Source organism: Drosophila gunungcola, chromosome 3R (assembly GCF_025200985.1).
Source record: "Drosophila gunungcola strain Sukarami chromosome 3R, Dgunungcola_SK_2, whole genome shotgun sequence".
Lineage (NCBI taxonomy): Eukaryota > Metazoa > Arthropoda > Insecta > Diptera > Drosophilidae > Drosophila > Drosophila gunungcola.
The window spans coordinates 962,405-982,928 of NC_069139.1; the positions used below are offsets into that span (position 1 = coordinate 962,405).

The following is a 20,524-nucleotide window of genomic DNA, read 5'->3' on the forward strand; positions in this document are numbered from 1 at the left end:
AACTCAATCAAATCACATCAATGCAGTGCAATGCTGATGAATGGTTCATTCAGCAGGGAGCCTCGAACACAAGTCAATCACTCAACTTTCTTTTGGTTAAGTAATCAAGGAACTGGATAGCACTTAGAAGGCGTTTGTTTTGGAAAAACAGAATATTTTTGTATCATTTTTTTTCTTTATTTTGAGTATTGGTATGCCATTGTTAAAACAACTAATTATTGATGTTTTCTATTTTTAACAGAATTTTTGAAGCCTTATATTCTTTTCATAACTAATACAAATGTTTATTAAAGCCTTGAGGCTTTAGAAATACTTAAGACATAAAAGACATTTTCCCCCAATTAAATATCTCAACATCAGACCAGAAATTGCTTTGGGTCATAAAATAATATCCATTCTAGTTCAAATCTAGTTTCTGGAAAATTGCTAGTTTATTTTAAACACCAGCCAAGATGAATGATTTTTCCTCGCCTCGCTCTTGAGTGTATAAAATACACAGCAAGTGCTGAAAGTTTTTGCTGAAAGCCGAATCAATATTTATGGACTGCAAGTACAGCAAGTAGCCCAACAAAGAGTTGAGAAATACTGGCAGGAAAATCGGTAAAGCGGGGGAGCTAAACAAAGTTTTTGCATGAAGAAAAACATCGGTATAATTGGCTTCATAAACGGAGGGGTCGTTGTGTGAGGGGGGGGGGGGGGGGGGTGGGAAGGGGGGGGGGGGGGGGGGGGTGGGGGGGAATGACTAGCTACTGCTGCATTTTACCAGGATTTAATGAAGCGGAAAATGACGAAAGTGGAGGCGAGGGGATTTTGTGGGGGTATTGTGGGGGGCCATGCAACAGGCTCCGATGTCGTGTCCCAGTTTTTGCTATTCCTCGCCCGTGGCGCTTGTTAATTGCATTTCGAGCGATCTATCAAACGTTGACTCGATTCTCGAATTCATCTCCGTTTTTGCCCGCACAAAATGGGAGGTGGGTTTCCCTCAGAATTACCAAAAGCAATCAGTCAAATATGAAATACTGTCTACCACAAAAACTTGACTGCAGTTACGGAATTGGAATTGGATGGAATTGGAGAAAAGAGAACTGAAGGAGCTTATGGTGAGAGAAACAGATGTATGATGCCAGGACCACAAGAAGAGTTACTTCTGAGGAAAAGATAAGGTAATGGAATTTGAGCAACAGAAAAACAACAATTCTGACAATAGGGCCAAGTGGCACGAGTCCCATTCGGAGTTCTCCGATTGTGTGGATATTTTGACACAAGTACTCAAATACTGGGATATATCTACAGTAGGGTGGGCTGGGAAATAGTTTTATAAATTAGTAAATTAGGGGTTCTCTTAAAAGACAAACTAGTTTATTATTTATTTATAATTTTATATAATATAATATAATATAATATAATATAATATAATATAATATAATATAATATAATATAATATAATATAATTTATATAATATAATATAATATAATATAACATAATATAATATAATATAATATAATACAATATATATATGTTTTTATTCAATATCTTTGAATAACTTGGTTTTTTTTTTTTACTTTAATCAAACTAAAACTCCTTTTAAACGAAAATATCAATTTTTTATAAATATGTGCAACATTTAACGTTTAATGCAATATGCAATATATAAACAAACAACTTATTAAATATAAAATAACGTCAACATTATTTAAATGCTTTAATAATAAAATGATCAATTCGCCTAGTCTGCGTAAATTTTATGTGATGGTGGACTTTTAATTCCCAACTAGTACTTTAAAGGAAATATGATTATTATTATTATAATTTTCAAGGCAACTAACTTTAAAATTACACCTTGTTCTAGGTTTTGTGTTATTGCTTTATTAATAGTTGTTTGTCCAACCTCCCTCGCCGAGTTACCCTAATATACACACAGATGCCAAGACATGTGCAAAAAGTGACTGACAAGCCACAAGCATTGTCCACACGTACAATGCTGTAATTGTGAAGGATGCCATCAAGTGGGGCATCCGCATCCTCATCCTCACACTCGTTCTTTTCCTCGTCCTCGCTTCGTCCTGTGGATCAGCCACTACCTCTTCCGGCCCTGGTCCCGCCCCCTTTCTTTGCCCCTTTGCCATCTGTATCTGTGGTCCTGCATATGTGCCTGAGCACTCAAAGCAAAAGTGTTTAAGCCAAAAAAAAAACAAAACACAAAAAAGAGATAGTAACAGCAGGCAGGGGCTTCGTACCATCATCCTCGGCCAAGTTTCAACGTCTCTGGTGACAGTTGACGGTCAAGTGGCCACTGGCAACCGAGACCATGTTCTATGTACCATAGTCCGTGCTGCGTCCTTTGACATTGTGTGTCATCAATTTTGAATTAATTTTAGCAATTTTCGCAGTTTCCTATCCAAAACTTTGCTACGTCCTCGCCTTGTTTCGCAGTAAAACTTTGTTAAATGAACTTTTTTTGCACTTTCCCTGCTGCCACGAGTTGTTCATATTTTACGTGCACTTGCCACTCAATTCGGGACAGTAGACGGTTAAGAGAGATCAGGGGATCAGGGGCTTGCGGGGATGGACATTGAAATTTATGCGCCATTGAGTTGCTGTTGCTCAAAATGGCAAATGGCGAATGGCGCGTTCAGCAAAAAAAAATTGCGCGAGCATTCGCAAACTTGCATGCTCACACGAACGAACCAAAACATGAGCGAGTCAATTTTCCAACCATAGTACTTTCAATGCGCACAATTAGAGTGACGGAAAGAAAAACCCCCACATTTTTCATCCCCATCCGTGGGCACTTGAGCAACTTGAACATAAGTTGTGAATGCATTTTTGTTGCTCAGCAAAAGGAGAGGTGGCAAAATATGCTAAATTTGATAAAAAGCGAGACAACCTTTTAAGAAAGCTTACACTTAGATTTATTTGTCTTGCAGACTAGTTCTTCTAAGGGTCAGCAATCAACTTAGAGTCGATCAAATTAAAAAAAAATAAATTCAGATTATAGAATGCTCATGTTTTGGTAATATTTTAAAAAATTCACTTTTTCCGAAATTGAACCACGCGTCAAAACCCAAAAATAAAAAAGGATTAATGGAGAATTATAAACCCAGGTAACACCCGAAAATCAAAAAGGCCTAAAAAGTATCAAGTTAAAGTATTTATTCTAGGTAATTTTAATACTTTTTAGGAAATTTTGGTCTTATAGTATTTTTTTCACCTTTGTTGGACTTATTGTATTTTCTGAGTGTAGAGAAGTGAAAATAATATGACACACTCACCACTGGATTGGAGCCCATTTTGACGTTCTTGGCCATATCCATCATATCCAGAGCCACCCGTGCCATGCACTTGGCATGATCCTCGCAGTGGTCGGGTAGCCCTGAAACGGCCATGTACTTATCGCCAACCGTTTCCACCTGAAAGCACAGACATGCCAATGAGTCCTTTAAGGTCTTTACTATACGTGTGAGTATTGGCCAAATTGGGAGCTGACCCGAAAAAGGGACGGAATTGCATTGTTTTTGAGGCCAGGTAAAATGTGTAATTAAATGGCCTTTCCCGAGAGCTGATGGCCAGCTCGTGGCTCTTGCATATCAACTTTGAAACCCCCCACCCACCTTGTACACGTTCAGGTTTCGCTTGGAGTCGGTGAGCGCGTCGAAGACCGTGTAGAGCTCATTCAACATTTTCACGATTTTCATGGCCCCATCGGGATCCGTGTTGGCCGCACAGTACTGGCCAAAGCCCACGATGCCGGAGAACATCAGCGTCACGGAGTCATAGCTGTCGAATGAGGTAGAGGTAGTATATACCCATAAATAAACGGGCACATATATGGCAAATTGCTTGCATTTTCCACCGAATTGGATATGGTGGCATTTGCAGTCGAAATAAATATTAATAATAATAAAGTAGCATATATAATTCAGGATAGTATTTATAATTCCTAAAGATAAAAAGTTTTTACTTGTCTATTCAAAATTATATGACAAATCGATTGCAAAACTTTAACTTTAATTCAATATAAAATTAAAGTTATCAAAAAAACTTTTTTATTTTATAAAACCAACTTCTGAATTTGTATTTTCTTTCATATTCATATTGTGCATCCAAAACTTTTATAACAAATCAAAATAAAATTTTAATCAATTTTTTCCTTATGAATTTAAGAAATTTTACTTTCCAAAACTTTTATTGAAATCAAAATTAAATTTAAAATTATTTCCTATATTTGGTACACTCTTCTAAACTGTTGTTTTCTTTCTGTGCATATTTTCCCATAAAGATACAAGGAAATTGACTTTTTCTTACCGTTTGGGCGGCACTGGACGCTGGTGTCGTAACTCATTGGCCACCGACTTTGGCAGCACCGAATAGAGCAGCCTATTGCAGAAAGAAAACAGGATGAGGGGACGCCAGAAAGAATGCAGAAACATGGAAAAGTAATTTCAATTTCGCGCGTGAGAGAATTGTGCGCCATTAAGGAGTCGGTGCTGTCATTTGTCATTTACCTGTCGGTCTTCTGCTTCTCGCTCTCCAAATCGCGAAAGGTCTGCTGCAGCTTGTCGGTGAGCATTTCCAGGTTCTTGGTGAGCTTGTACTCCGCCTCAAATTTCTCGGAGAGCAGGACCAAATCCCTGGCAGCGTCGTGCAGCGGCACATCCGAAATGTAGAGTCCCTTCCTGCAAACAAAACAGGACACATTCCACGTTCCGGTGAGTTCGAGATGGGGCACGTGGGTGTAAAATGAAAAAATGACACGCATTTTGTTTTACTTAAGACTCTTTCGAAATCGCCCGGCAGGAAGTAGATGCAGAGCGATGTGAAACACAGAACAAAAAGGAGCTGGAGCTCGGAAAACATTTTTAATGTCACCCATAAATTTAGCAGGCTAAAGAAGCATTTGTTTCAATTTGACTGCGTGTATAAAACCTTTAGGTTATTCCCTAATACCCACATTTAAGAGCTAATGTCTTTAATATGGGCAAGTCTAAAAATTAAACCAGTCAACGACACATGAACATTGTTTTTACGATGCCTTCAAAAATTTAAAAAGGAAAACCGAAGAATTTTATTTTGTGGCTATTTCGAATAATGTTTTTTGTTTAATTGAAATCTTAAGTCATTGGAGTCCAAGTAACTTAAATAACCAAAATATAATCTTTGGTAAAATTTTACAATAGTAACAAAGAAAAAGTTTCCCTAAAAAAAAGCTTGTTTAATAAATTTTAAAACTGATTCATTTTTCTGGGCAACTTTTTGGTAAATTGAAATTTTAAGTTAATCCCAAAGATAAGACAAAATTAAATCTAAGGCGAAATTGTATTATAGTTACAAAGGAAGAAAGCATGAAAAAGCATATTTAAGATATTCCAGGACTGATTTATGATCAGCCCTTCACAAAATTAATAAGAAATCATACTCACTTCGTCAGATCGTCCAGATTCATGACACTGGGGTAGCATTGAAACAGTATCCGATCCGTTTCCGGAATGTACATCATTTGTCCCTGTGGAACGCAAAAGAAGAACAGATTATTTCCAGGGTGCGAGCGGTGAGCCATTGCAATAAAATTGATTTTTATGCCGTACTCAGTGGCAGGTCAGGCACTAAGTTTAATACCAAAGGCGGCCGCTGTGCGTAAGGGTTCATTTGGATACAGGATTTTCATAACCGTACCAGGCACTTTGATGGCCGATTGGCCAATGCTCACCTTCAGTCTCAGAAAACGCTGCTCGTGCCGGCTGCTCATGGCCCCCTGACGTGTCTGCAGGACATAGATGGTGTTTATGTGGGACAGGATGTTCTCGAAGTTGAGCTGCAGGTGCGGCCGGATGGCCTCCACCACCTCTATCAGGGAGCAGTTCTCCTCGGCGACTCTGCCAAGAACAGAGATAGAAACTTGTAGATTTTAAAGCTCAAAAGTGGTTATTTCGGTTTTAAAACAGAAGGTAATGTTCGTAAACTTAATTCAAGAATTTATAAAATTAAATAAATAAAAGTTGGTTTAATTTTCTTTAAAATGTGTGAATGAAAAAACAAAACCGTACAGCGCAAAAGTTGTAACTCGATTTTTAAGTAGCGGAAAATGGACATTTGATTTTGAATTAAAAATACTTAACCTTAAGGTTGGTAAATATCATTACTAATTTGATTTATTTTGTTAAAAATGTTGTTATAATTTTGAATCAAGAATGTATAAGATAAAAGAAATATAACTTCGAAAAGCTTAAGGCATTTATTTAATTTAATTTATTTTTTTTTATGTTTTTGTATGAATTGTATTATAAGAAGTAAAAGAAATATTGTTTTCACAAATGAGTTCTTTTTGTGCCCTAATGGCCTCTAAACATAGGCTCATAAGTAAATGACGTAAACGTTAAGTGTAAACCGGCAGCAAGCACTCACCTGGGAATTACTCGAGACACAGCTTTGCCGGCCTGAACGATTTTCATTTGTCGATCGAACATCAGGTGAAAGGGGAACACCTTGCAGAATGTGGCGGGCGAAATGAGGGGCGCTATATATGACAAGGACAAATGCAGATTAGCAAGGCCTAATAGCTAAAGCTAAAGTATAACACTCACCTTCGCAAAGGAATTCCATGTCATCGGGCACCTCGTCCTTTTTGGCATCCACTTGTGACTTGGCCGCCACATTGATCTCTCGTATCAGGAATTGCACGTGGTCATAACGCTCGATATCGTCACTTTTGTTCTTCAGCAGGCGCAAGCACTTCTGCTCCTTGTCGCCATCGCAGTCGAAACTGCCCTGGGCGATTGGACACGTGTTTAGCGCTATGGCGGGCTCTGAAAATAAAAAATTAGATTTAAATTATAAATTTTAAAACGTATACTCATTATACCCTTTCAGAGGGTATTATAATTTCAGTCAGAAGTTTGTAACGCAGTGAAGGAGACATTTGCGACCCTATAAAGTATATATATTCTTGATCAGCATCACTAGGAGTGTCGATCTAGCCATATCCGTCTGTCCGTCCGTTTCTACGCAAACTAGTCGCTCAGTTTCAAAGCTACTTGCATGAAACTTTTCTAAAATTTGTCTTTCTATTGCAGGTAGTATATAAGTCGGATCGAGCCGGATCGGACGACTATAGCATACAGCTCCTATAGGAACAATCGGAAAAATAAATAAAAAAAATTATAACTTTGGTGTTTTTTAATTTTTTTTTTAGTTCTTCGAGATATAGTAATGGTTAAATATTTCAGAGCTACGGTTTAAATTTCATCAAAATCGGACGACTATAACTTAAAGCGGCCATGGGAACAATAAAAATATAAAAACAATTTTTTTTTTTAGTTTAACTTTTTTATTTTGTAATTTTTTTTTATAAATTCTTTATGATTTATTAATAATTTGACCGTTCAAACGATTTCATATAGCTGCCATAAGAACTATCAAATAAGCTTTAAATAGCTTTAATGTAAACATACACGCAAGTCAATCATAATTTTAATGTTTTCGAGAATATTTAATTTTTGCAATAGCTGCAAGGGTATATGAACTTCGGCTTGCCGAAGTTTGCTTCCTTTCTTGTTTTATGTAATTTTAAAGGGGTAACATAATTTACATCATCAAAAAACGTCAACATTTTCAAAATCTGAATGCAGATTTATTGAGAATTAAGTAAATAAAAAAAAATGGCAAAGGAATAATTAACATATTTAATAATGTTGAACACAGAAAAAACTAGAAAAGTTTAAGGTGCAAAAACAGGTTCGAAACACTTTAGTGTTAATTTTTACTGAGTGTTTTTAAAAAAAATTTGGTTATAATTTTAAAAATGTTGTTACCCTCTTTTTTACCTAAAACGCCGATCTTAACTTCTCTGTTTTCTCTGTGTAGATAATAAACCAAACCAGTCTTATATCTTAAAGCTCTGCTTAAACTCTCGAATGTGATTTTGTATAGTTCATTTAATCTAGCGTCAGTACAGAAAGCCAAACTTAGCCATTATTAAACTCAGAGAATGTCAGAAAGATTTTTTTCTTATTATACTCGTAGCTGGCACAAATAAATGAATTAATAAAAACCTGGGCCAGTCAATACAATTTACATTTATTTGCATTGCAGGTCTGTGAATCCCGCAATATGTTAATCGTTGCGACTACTTTTATTTTTTATTTTGCTTTTGAATTGGACTTCAGTTACCTATCTCGCTGGCAATCTGTTGGCCATCGTTGTTGTTGTTTACGTTGCCGTTGTTGGCCCCTCCTTCATTATTGCTGCTGCCATTGTGATTATTGTTTCGCTCGGCATCCGTCGATGGGGCCAAAACAACCGTGGCCGATCCTGATCCCGTCGTCGTCGTCGTATCGTCGTCCTGCAACTGCTGATTTTCCCGGGCGATGGCCCGCTCCTTTTCGGCCTCGTCGATGGGCTCTCCTTTGCGCTTGACAATGTCGATTTCCACCTCAACGCCATGCAGCTTGGATGCAACGGCCTGTGAGCGAAAGATATAATATATAGCCGACATAGCGGAGGCGTCAATGAGTTCCCAATTTGGAACGTAAGTACTACACACAGAAAATCAAACGTATGTAAAATCCAATATTTAATAGCTTAAACTCTACCAACCTATGGAAATCAAGTTTTTTGACCTTTTTAAATGTTGTTACACTATTAAATGGTTAATAATATGAAACAACAAAATGCATACAATTGTTGTAAGTAAAAAATTGATCATTTTTATATTTTGTTTTTATAAATGTTTTTTTCTGTGTATATATATATTTATATGTCTCACCTTGACGATGCCGATGACGATGTGCTCGAGGCCCGGCCGCTCCGAGTAGTAATGGAGGAGCAGCTCGCCATCCTTCTCCGTGCAGCGGAAAGAGGGGGCCCGCATTCCGGGGTACAGGGTGCCCAGGTGGTCGTGCAGGGCATCCAGATTCTGATTGTTCCACAAAGAGAAAAGAATGGCAACAAAAAAAATACATACAAATGATTTATTTTACTAGTATGTAAACTACAAAATTGTATTACTTTGAAAAAAGATAAGCCCGTAAAACATTCAAGACGTCGTCTTTTTAAAAAAATATTAATATTTACGTATTTATTTAAAATATAAAGTCTTGAGTTAAATTATTAGTATGATTTCTTCAAAACTGTATTAATTAAACAAACATGTAAGACGCAGTCTAAAGGAATTTCGCAAATTATCTTTAGTTATATTGATAAATTAAATTACTTGTTAATTTTTTTTTTTAAGAAAAAAGGGTCCTTTAGGGCAGACTGTTATAAAATTTCATAGGAAAGATCGGGTTTTTGGTAGATAGTTGAAATTTTAGCTTATGTCAGTATAAAATGTTAAGCTCCTGACCAGCGCATATTTATGGTAAGTTCTATTAAATTTATAAACTTAAATATAAGTATTTAGAAAAGCTTAATGTACAAAAAAACTAACTGATGCGATAAATATGTTAAAAATAGGTATATTTGTACTATTTCTGTAGCATCATGCTGCCAAGGAATTCGGAACGAATAATGACCAATATTTTTGTTGGTATTTGTTCGCTGTGTGTGGCATTGTTGTTCGTTCATGTTGCGGTGGCGCAGACGAAAAAATTCAATTCCATTTTTCATTATGACAAAGGATTCGAGGAGCATTTGCGGTGAAAAATGTGGAAAATTGAAAATAAATCGAATGTGAGTGCAACAAAAGGCGTCGAGGGAAATGGGTTACGGTTTGAGTGGGCGATGTGTGTGCGTTCAAGCAAAATACTTAATGCTTATCAATGATGGCGAATGTCGAACTCTCGATGAATGAGACTGAAAGACTGGGAAGCTGCTAAAAGAGCAGCATGAAAAATGACTTGAAAGTCGATTGGCCAATGCAATTGTGCCGCAGATGCATGGGAGATGAGTCTGAAATGGCCTTCAATTAAGTTGACTGTGAGTTATATATATATATACATATATATATATATATATATATATATAAACATACAATACCTGAAGGAAATCCCGTGGCGTGGCTCCCAGCACTTGCAGGATCTTATCGTAGCCCGAGTCCTGGCAGAACTCAAAGAAGGTCTTGCCAAAGAGCTCTAGGATGTCATCTGCGGGAATATCTTCAAGCATAAAAGGAGACAGGCATTAACGAGCTGGTCCTCTTCGACCAACATATGCTTAAATAACAAAGAAAATCCCCAAAACAGTGTCAGCTAACTACTTACTGAGTATCTCGACAGCTGCTCCAATTAGATTGTATGTTATTTCATCGTCGTAAATTTGTCGCACCAGAAACTGTCCCTCCATGCTGACCATGGCCTTTTTCCTAAATTCCAGAGGCCGAGCCAAAAATAAGCAGCCATCAAAATCGAGTCAGGCGAAACCGCAAATATGAAATGACACAGAAGGGGTTTCCCCCACAAAAAGAAAAAATGCGAGAGTGGCAAATACATTAATTTTAATTAAATTGCTTCGTTGCTCGTGAATTTATGAGTGAGTGGCTGGCATTCCTGCGTTCTGTGTGATTTTCTGTGCTTTTTGGCAGGGCAACTGCCCATATGGCGGTCACTTTATATGCCCTTTCATATTTATGTTTTTAATTAAGCAATGAAGACAAAATAAAGCCCTTCAAATGAGAATTCTCGGTCAGCCTTAAAATGTGGCAAGGGTTTGAGCTTTCCCTTTTTTGTGTGAGGATTTTAAAAATGCGACGCTCTTTGTGTTTCTTGGGGTTTTGTAGAATATTAAATTATTAGCTTTTATTAAATAGAAATAAGCAATTTTTGTGTTAGAAAGAAAAGGCTCCACACTTATATTTATTTATTTTATATAATGTTTTACCACAAATACAAACCCTGAACTACATTATTAGATAGTTATAACTAAAATTGAAAAATGGAAAAGCTTTATATTTTTATTGAAGTATATTTAAGTATTTTCCTTATCTTAATTAATGTTATACTTTTTTTCTTGGGTAATTTTCTTAGCTAGTTGTGCAAGAGGTTCCCATGCAATAATGCTCACCGGATCATTATTTTTAACACAATTTGCAATTTTGCCAGTGTGTTCACTACTGATTTTTGATTTACTATTAGTTAAGTCTATTTTCAGCACTGAAATCCTTAAAATTTCTCCCAAAAGATAACAGAATTTGGGCGTAAGTATTTTATATTCCTTGCAGAAACTTGGCTGCGATTTGCATTGAATAACAATAATAGCGAAAAGAGAAACGCCTTCGGTGGCTCTCTGCCATTTCCCTTTGTGAACATCGTGCAAATCGACTTTATTATTTAATAGAACTTGCGCCAAGCTGTTACCAAAACAAATTGAATACAACGTGCCGGCATACTGAAAGTAACCGAGAGAAAGACGGGGAAAAGCGGGAAAAACGCCAACGTTGCAGAATTGAACATGAAAATCGAGGAAAAGCGTGGGTGTGGGGACTGGTGAAATAAGAGAGCAAAAAAGTAATAGAAAAGTAGACGCTGTACGTGCGAAAGTTTTTCCATTTTCCCTACGCAAACTTCTGATTTGTCGGGACAAAATGGGAGTGGCAACGCAGGTGAGTGAAGGCGAAGTGTGGTATTTCATTATTGCTCATTTCAAATGCGATATGCTGTTGGATTGCAGCATGTGTCAGCGGCTGTCGCTGAAATGTGAGAAATTTTTGCAACTCCAACAAGATTGAGTTGTAACAGCAAACATTGAATATTGCACATCGTCTCACATGTACTTATTTTATTATGGAAGCTGATTTTTAATTTCCTGAACTGCCAGCGGACATTGAATAGGAAACAGGAACCCAAAAAGAGCTTGGCAGCCAAAAACGAAGACCGAAGGAAATACCTGCATATTGCATATTACACATATATGCATATTATTCTATAATATATATGGTGTGCGGTTGAGTGAGGGTGGCTTGAATTTAAACCAAGATTTATGGCAAATGCATACTTTAATTTTACGACCACGGACCTTAAAGTTTCTTAAATGGCCAGTGAACTGGAAGTAAAGATTCCAGTCAGCTTATTTAATAAATTCTGGTCTCATTTAATTGCTCGGCCGAGGTGAGAAGCTTTTAAAATCATCCGCAGGCGGGATTTTAATGCTTTTATCTGTTCCCGATTTAATTTCATAAAGTCCACACACACCACACAGACCGGGAAAATGTCTATCATTTTTATTGTGCCAGCAAGGCAACATTTTGCGCCATAAATTAAATTATGCTGCACGTTTTGGCCCAGCTTACCTGCCGCCAACACTGCGTATGATTGATTTTTATTGATTTAAATGTGCGTGTCTTGTCGTCAGTATGTGTTAGCTGGAGCTGTAGCTGTCTGTCTGTATTTCGATGGTTTCGCCTTTTGATCGACAACTTAATTGAAAAAGTTAATGTGCGTGGAGAAGCAAAAAAGCGAAGAAAGCGAAATTTGTCCATTGGATTTGAGCACGTTTTTCTTTTTTGCCCTGCTCCTCATGCAATTTGTCATTAATTCCCCGGGCACACACACAGTAAAAAAGTTTGCCATTAAATTTAGCACATTTGCGGCAGCGTAAGCGTCAATTAATGCGAGCTGTAAAAATTAATTACGCACACACGCAGGCAATTTATGGTTCCTTGTTTCCTGCCTTTCTGCTTATTGCGTATACGCGCCGTTGGCCCGCCAAATGCAAGGCGACACTTAGTAGCATCCTCCGTCACCGCTTTCATTACAAATTCAATTTCCGCTGGGCAAGCCCAGCCAGTCTGCTTTTTAAACTCATTTAAATATTGTTTACTCAGTGACAACGACAGGCGGCCAAAACTAAGTGGCTTAATCTGCCAAACGGCCAAAGAGCCGCCTAAGAAATATAAAAACATTTCGCGCCTAAGTAGCTTAGGCCAACGCCCAAGTGTTTTTGTTTATGTTTTTCTTCGCGATTGTTGGTTTAAGTTTCACGCGCAGTGCCTTTGCTGGGATCGAAAGTTTATATATACTGTGTATATATCCCCTTGCAGGCTACTGCTTGGTTTTGGTAGCTCTCGCGTGTAAATATTATTATTTAATATGCCAATCGCAGAGCCATTCGGAGCCCACATTTGTGTGTGTAGATAGGGACTAAAAGTCCCCGCCCGGAATGCTCAATCCGTGGAATTTACGCGCCTCTGACACGCTTTATAACTCTCCTTCCCCCCCATATGACTCTCGCTTTTTATGGCAGGGCATTAAATCGCTTTATTATGAACTACTTGTTGACTTTTGGCAGCTCAAACTGTAAGTTGGCTTAGCATTCGAGGGAGTGAGCCCCTCGGGCCAGCCGCAAAGTGTATTAAATCCATAATCAATCAGCTAATTTAAGTCTGAGTCTGACTTTTCTTGCGGTTGGCTGGGGAAATCCCTAACGAGTTTCTTTCGAGATGAGACCGCATTTAATTGTGGTTCCTTATTTCGCCATCTTCGACTTAACAAATAAGCCCGCAGCTGTTTCTGACATGCACCACAAAAGTTTGCCATTATTGTGGGATGCACGGTTGCATGTGCAGTATGTTCAGACAGCAGAGGTGAAACTTATAGGAGAGGCTTAAGGAAAATTTAGATTCATATTTTTTTTTTGGGAAATTTGTGTAAATTGTGTAACAATAGTTTCTTGAATCATGTCATAAAGATAAAGAGGTCTAGCCATCAATAGTTTTGTTATCAGCTAGCTACTTATAAGCTTTCAATATTAAAAACGTAATAATTTAAGATTTTATAATCTGTAAGACTAAGGGCGATTATGTTTATCCCAACTGTAAAGTGTGAACATTTTACGCCCAAAGAAATGCTTTACACACACTAAGAGCATGTACGAACTTAAACTAACCGTCATTAGTGCATTTTCTTGGCAGGCACTTAGCTAAAGAGCAAATGGAGAGAAGTCGCAGAAACTCATTCAATTCGACCTTGTTCCGAGGTGAGAAAGGATTCTCGGCATAGTGTGCCTTACTTGGTTTAATGATGCCAGCTAAATGCCTGCAATCATTGGCATAGAGTATGCCACAGTCAGCTCTTAGACAGGCCAACTTGCATTTGAAATTGGCCAAGTAGCTGCAACGACCGCCAAGAAAAAGGAAAAAGGAAGAAGAACAAGAGCCCACAGTAGAGCAGCAGCACACAAACGGAAACGAAATAAGGTTAAAAGCCACTTAAGACTCGGGCAAGTTAATGTGGCACATAACTCAAGTGAGTCACATGGTTTATTGTGCACACACATGGAGAATGCAGCCAAGTTGGGCCAGGGTCAAGTCGAATTAGCCCAGAGCATTGCTTTAATCGAGGGCTAGGGGCGGCTATTTAGCATCGAAATTATAGCGATTCCACAAGGGACAAGCTCAAACGATTCCGTTGGCGACTGTAAGTGCGAATAAGTACTTAAAAAAGCTTTTTTTGCATGCTGAACAAAATTTCACGTCATTTACCTTTGTTTTCCATTGCTATTAAGGAAAATAATGGTGTTAGTTCTTATACAAATATAATAATGTTTAACAAGCTAAACTGGGAATTAAAAAAACTGTTTTGTTTTGTCTGTTTTTGACCTACAATCCCTAAAAATATATTTTTAGGATCACAGGCGACTGGTTTAATTATAACTCGGTAATTGAGCTAAATGATATTTATTGTAAGAAAAAAGAAACATTACATTTGATTGTGTTGACTTCAGAAAGCAAAATGGCAAATAATTTGAGTTCGCAAAGTTGCAAATGATAAATGTATGTTTATATCATTAACGTTTATAAAATAATTAAAAGGCTGAGACAGAATTGTTAAGATATGACCACAGAAATAAATAAGAAATATTCCACCGTTTTGTTTAAAATATCAAGTCAGAATTTCAAGCCTGCTAAAACACCATAGAGCCAATTTTTTCTTGTAAACACACCCAATGGATGACCTACTTCTGTTAGGGTTTTTTTTTCTGTGTGTGCCTAGGCCAGTGTGTGTTTATGGTTATCCCTGAGGCGTGTTATTCAAATCAGGAAGAAGGCAGTGGAGCAGGCAATTCCCCAGTTTTACTGGTACCGGAAGATACCCCCACTGTTTTTGGTGCTTCTGGGAGGTTCTGTCTTCGTCTCGTGTGTATTTGTATACGATTAGCGCTAAACCGCTGCCAAGCAATTCACTTGCAGACGTGATGTACGTTGTAAATGGTGAAGGACGCTGGCTCATCATTGTCACGGCCATAGCCATTGGGGATTAGCATTTTTACTGTCATTAAGCTGCGGCGGCGTCGGCCATGGGGCGTATGATTAACCTTTAATGCAGCCTCAAGTGTGTGTCGCACACCTAGTGACAAAGGACGAAATAAAAGAAGAGGAGCAGCCAAGCAGCGGTCAGCAAAATGAATGAATCTCACTTTTCGCCGGGCCCATTAATAACTTTTTTGTCTTTTGCCCAGTCATTTATTACTGCCCGCCATCGATGAACTCGATCCCGCACAAGCTCCCTTAGGACATTTAGTTTTTATCTACGCATGCACTGTGGCATCTCGAAATTAGGACATCATTAGCAACTGTCGATACCGCCAAAAAGAAGCGCCTTGATAAATGTTGACCATTCCCATCCATGGCCATCTCCTACTGGGGAATTTGCGGTCAACCATAGACCCACTGCGCCTGCTTTTCCGATTTCGGTGTGGTTTCCCGGGGGGGCATGCATGCCGTGCTGATTCCCGTTTAAACTAATGGCTGTTAAACGTTGGCTTTAAGAGATGGATCTTGCACGCAGAAGAAAAAAAGGTTTTTTTATATATTTGTCATCCTTTTGTCTAAACATATTGGTTTTTATATGTTTGGGTATTAACTAGTTTTAAAAAGACCTTATAAAATGCTTGATTTTAAAACTCTGGAATGTCTGTATGCTTCATTCCATTTAATTATTCTACAAATTGTAGGCAAATTGTGCCAAGACTTGCTTCCTGCCGGCTACGTTTTACACTTTCCATTTTCTTACGACATAAGACATATTCCACTTGGATATCAGATGCCTGAAAGAAAAGTTATGTATTTAAAACTGCAGGTTTTCGGTCACTTTTCTTCACAGGCGGATTTTTTGGAGATTAAATTTGCAAAAAAACGGCCCGAAATTACAAACCAAGTTTTAAACGCAGATTTTTAAAGAACTGTGCCACAAGACTGTAGAGATATACCACTTTGACATCAGATGACTGAAAAAAAGTTATGAATTTAAAACTGCAGGTTTTTAGTCACTTTTCTGCACAGGCTGATATTTTGGAGATTAAGAAAGGGGTTACATCATAAAATTTGCAAAAAATCGGCCCGAAATTACAAACCAAGTTTTAAACGCAGATTTTTAAATAACTAAGCCACAAGACTTTAGAGATATACCACTTTGACATCAGATGCCTGAAAGCAAAGTTATGGATTTAAAACTGCAGGTTTTTGGTCTTCTTCAAAATCTGACGTCTCTAAGAAAAGTTATAAAATTGGAAGTGTTTTGGTCATTACAAAAAATCGACCCGGAATTGCAAACCCACTACCATTAGCAGTTATTCCACAGAAACAGAAATCCATTCGCCTTTAAACATTTACTTTAAACAATTTTCAAGTGTATAGTTAACATGCTCTCGACCACGGCTGAAAAATGGATTCCAATCGAATCGAATGCCAAATTCGATTTATTTTTTCCAGCAGCACTTGCCAGCTCTCGTCGTAACACAATTTGCCTATCCGGAACCAATTCTATGCAGCAAATTTGCTCTGGTGGCTCAGCCCTCAGCTTTCGGTCCTAATGATGGCCGACGGCCAGAGCTTCACTCAAAAGCTGCAGCTGAAGCCTTGTAAGGCCAACAAAATGGCGCAAATTTACGGAAGAGGCAGGCACATGGCAACACTTCCGGCTTAGAGGATGATGTTAGTTCCAGTTGCCCCCAGAAATGTCTTGTTTTGCTGCAGAATGCAAATGAGCTGGAAGCATTGCCTTTCAACATCATCGTCATCGACATGAGGAAATCTCGACCGGAAGCAGCAGCAAAACAGCAATGACAAATTTCTACTGCCAGCCGAGAGGACATGATTTCCATATGCAGATTTCACTCGGGAAGCAGCCCAAATGCAATTTCGAAATGTTTCAAATGCGCTCTGGGAGAGTCCTGTGCGGTTTTTAGTTTTATTAAAAAAAAATAATGGATGGTGGTGGAAAAGAGTTTCTGCCGGCGCTGACCCTCCCATATGGGTAAAATAAATTGCTTTTAAGCGACGTGTCCTGCCCTCTTTCCCAAAGGACGTCTTACTCGAGTATAAGCTTGGAACGTGTCGCCATTCGCCAAATGCAATAAATACAAATTTCAGTGATGCATTTATGCGCGAAATACGTGCCCAGTCACTCCTTCTGCTGGTTAGTGGTTTATTTAATTATCCTTTGAAGTCCAGGCAGTCACAGCACTACACTAACTAGACATTGCGTACGCGCCCAGTTGGTGACCAAACATATTTTCGACTGCCACATTTAATTAAAAATAGCTTGGCAGCATGGGTTCAGCCAGCAAGCAGTTTTCATAATTTATGACCAATGTATCATGGAATTATTATTACAAATTAATGGAATTTTCGTTAGTGTTTAGTTATGTGCGATAGCCATAGAATATGTAATTAGGTAAAGCCGTCAAGTGAACTGAAGCCAATTTAAGGACTGGAAGCTAAATAAAGGAGATTCGCTTGAAACAAGAGGCTAGGGGTCGTGAGAACACCAGGGCTGTGTGATTAAGGGAGGGCTGGAAGACAAATATTTGCCTTTACACTGTAATGGAAATTTTTAATGGGGTTTGCTTGGACGAAGCCAATTTCACTGGTCTACAAAATGGTTTCAAAATTTCTTAACTTGTATATAAATAATATTAAACAACAGACTTCGTGTCATTTAAAATAAGATTTCTGGTTTTGCGGTTCCATATTCGAAAATATTACTATGTAGTTAATATTTTCTTAAGTAACTGCTATGTGTTTTGCACTGATTCATTTATTGAAGCTAAGTAAAATAATTGGTCCATATGGTCCCTGTCCGACAAAGCTATTACGCCAAAGCATCATGTTTATGTTTAACCTTAAAATGTTCATAGAATAACAATTTCATTTCCGTAATGCTATGAAAATTTTATACATTTTCTTATATTTATTGAAGCTTTCTCATTTTTCCTTTACATCCGCACAATAGCTCGCTTGAAATGGCTATTCGCTTTGCTTCGTTGTCTTGACATTAATTAGCCTCCTTTTGCTCCATTTTATTTAGATTATTGCACACCATTTGATTTTAACGCAAGAAAGGACACTCGGCCAAGTCATTGGCCCCTATTGACAAGCCATTTTGGGCGATAATGCTCGAGTGCCACCAAATTTTGGGGTGGTCGTCATTGCGTCCAACATTGCGTATGCGCAACGCCGCCAAACTTTGGGCAGCACGCACGCGACGCATAACTCATAAAGCGATAAAAGCGAGGAGAGGAGCGCACATAAAACGCAAACGGAAAACTTTCAACAATAAACCGGGGGATTGTATAGTGGATAGCCAGGTTTTGGACAAAAATATGAAGCAATCAAACAGACAATAAATGAAGCAAAGGAGTCGCTTCGTCGTTGAGCCAAAGAAATGCAATCAAAGCAAAAAGTAATCTCGGCGATAAGTGCGAAAACGTGTCAAATGTCTGGGCCAAAGGGGCGGAACACGATGCTTCTTCGTCGAGGAGGCGTGGCTGCAGTTGACATGGAGCAGCTTGCCCGCATCACGGCAGTCAATAAAGCGTAACCATATTTGCAGTGTGCTGAAAAACAGTTGACAAAATGGAGACGACAGTTGGAGCAGCAATATGAAAATATTGTAAATGCAAAAAGTTGAGAGGAAAGGGTGAACAGCAGTGTTGACATTTTGCCTTGTTTTCGGAAAAGAAATCAAACAATTTCATTGGGATTTTTGGACTATAGTTCTCATGCCAAAAAGATAAATAGAATTCATTTAATAATTATTTTTTTGCGGTATCGTTTGTCAGGTCTATGCCAAAATATCGTCGAAACTCTATACAACTGAACAAAAATCATAATTTCTTGCGTTTTTTTTTAATCATAATTAAATATAAACAAAAATTGTATTAAAAAAAAATAATTGTTTTGTGCTTTTATTGTTCAATTCATAAATTTGTGTTTCTTTTTCTCCCCTGTTTTTTAACTAATTTCTTCTGTTGTTTAACTTATGTAGATGCCGGCAGCACTGGTGAACAGGTGCTTCTGTTGTGTTTTCACGATGTTTGTTTTCATGTTTGAGTTTTTGGCGCTGCCTGCGGCACAGTTTACATTCTCTAAATATTGCCAGCTGTCAGCTAAAAAGTTATACAGTTTGAGTTTGGATCAAAACTTTTTTGGCCAGGCAACGCACATTTTTTCACGCATTAGCAGCACGGGGGCTGCTCTCAACTCGTTACAAGCCTCAAAAATGCTATTTTCTCTCCCCCAGCCACACACTCCACACACTCGAGAATCGACTCAAATTTCCATAATGTCTGCCATGAAAATTCGATCGATTTTCGTGGGTTTGAGGGGTGTGTGCGTGTGTAAAGCAATGTGATGAAGTGATGTGAGTGTAAGTGTGGCAAACAACAGGAAAAAAGACATAATGCTCCGGGCGTGTGTGTGTGCGAATGTTCCTATGTATATCTAAAAAAAACATGGCCAAAAAAGTCAGGTCATTGGTTGAGTGTGTGGGCGACTAATGGCCCCAAAGTAACCAAAAAATAAGCTGAATGCGAATCAAAGCCGTATATAAATACTTTTACAAAGATACTTCGCTATGAGTGTACAAATGCGCTTTTAATGACAAAGGATTTGAGAATGCCTGCAATCAAATGAGTGTCCTTATTAGAATGCTTGACAAAATGCTGGCTGATTGCTTTTTGCCGTCCCAGTCCCAGCCCCAAAAACTGATGGAAATTTCAGTCAAGCGCAATGAAGATTGATGGATTTTCAGTATTTGTTAAGGCCTTCTACCCTGCGAAGCTAATAAGTCGCAAAAATATTTGCTAAACTGCAATGGCACGTGTTTGCCTAAAAAATGTCTAATCAATTTACATTTAATATGACAAGTCGGCGTTGACGTGCTCGGAAAACTTGTCTATCCCAAAATCTCATATTAACTCATCTCATACTCTCTTACTTTAAATTTACATATTTCTGCTTAATCACCATGTGTTTGGAGAATGATTTCATGCTGCTAAAAGCACTCGACACTTAAACAAATTAGTGATATCATAGGACACGCATTTAATCGGGAAAAAGAAAAGGATGAACCATCGGAACCCATTAGCGTGGATTGGCGACTGACCAGCAGCTGCGGCTCATATGACAGTTCAAGCCACGTAACCACATAGCCATGTAGAGTATTTTGAGTTGACTGACATATTGACACACTCACTCACACAAAGGGCAAATCCAATTCCAGCACAAGCCAGGACAAGCTGGCCGCATTGTGGTCGTTGCTGTAAAGCATTTTATAGGCAAATCGATTTTTGTCTAAAGTGCCACAAACACGC

At 38.2% G+C, this 20,524-nt stretch overlaps 1 protein-coding gene across 2 annotated transcripts in view; it reads right to left on the reverse strand.

Annotated features, from left to right (window-relative positions):
- LOC128256704 (guanylate cyclase soluble subunit beta-1) overlaps positions 1-20,524 on the reverse strand; it is a 61,683-nt gene that overhangs the window by 33,780 nt on the left and 7,379 nt on the right. For both annotated transcript variants that reach the window (XM_052987243.1, XM_052987234.1), the window contains exons 4-15: positions 10,198-10,298; positions 9,974-10,092; positions 8,763-8,912; positions 8,168-8,459; positions 6,583-6,804; positions 6,404-6,515; positions 5,709-5,874; positions 5,422-5,504; positions 4,507-4,677; positions 4,307-4,378; positions 3,613-3,778; positions 3,274-3,411 (exon numbers count right to left, since the gene is read on the reverse strand). In XM_052987243.1, the coding sequence (XP_052843203.1) occupies positions 3,274-3,411; positions 3,613-3,778; positions 4,307-4,378; positions 4,507-4,677; positions 5,422-5,504; positions 5,709-5,874; positions 6,404-6,515; positions 6,583-6,804; positions 8,168-8,459; positions 8,763-8,912; positions 9,974-10,092; positions 10,198-10,298 (1,792 nt within the window). The remainder of the gene's footprint in view (positions 1-3,273; positions 3,412-3,612; positions 3,779-4,306; positions 4,379-4,506; positions 4,678-5,421; positions 5,505-5,708; positions 5,875-6,403; positions 6,516-6,582; positions 6,805-8,167; positions 8,460-8,762; positions 8,913-9,973; positions 10,093-10,197; positions 10,299-20,524) is intronic.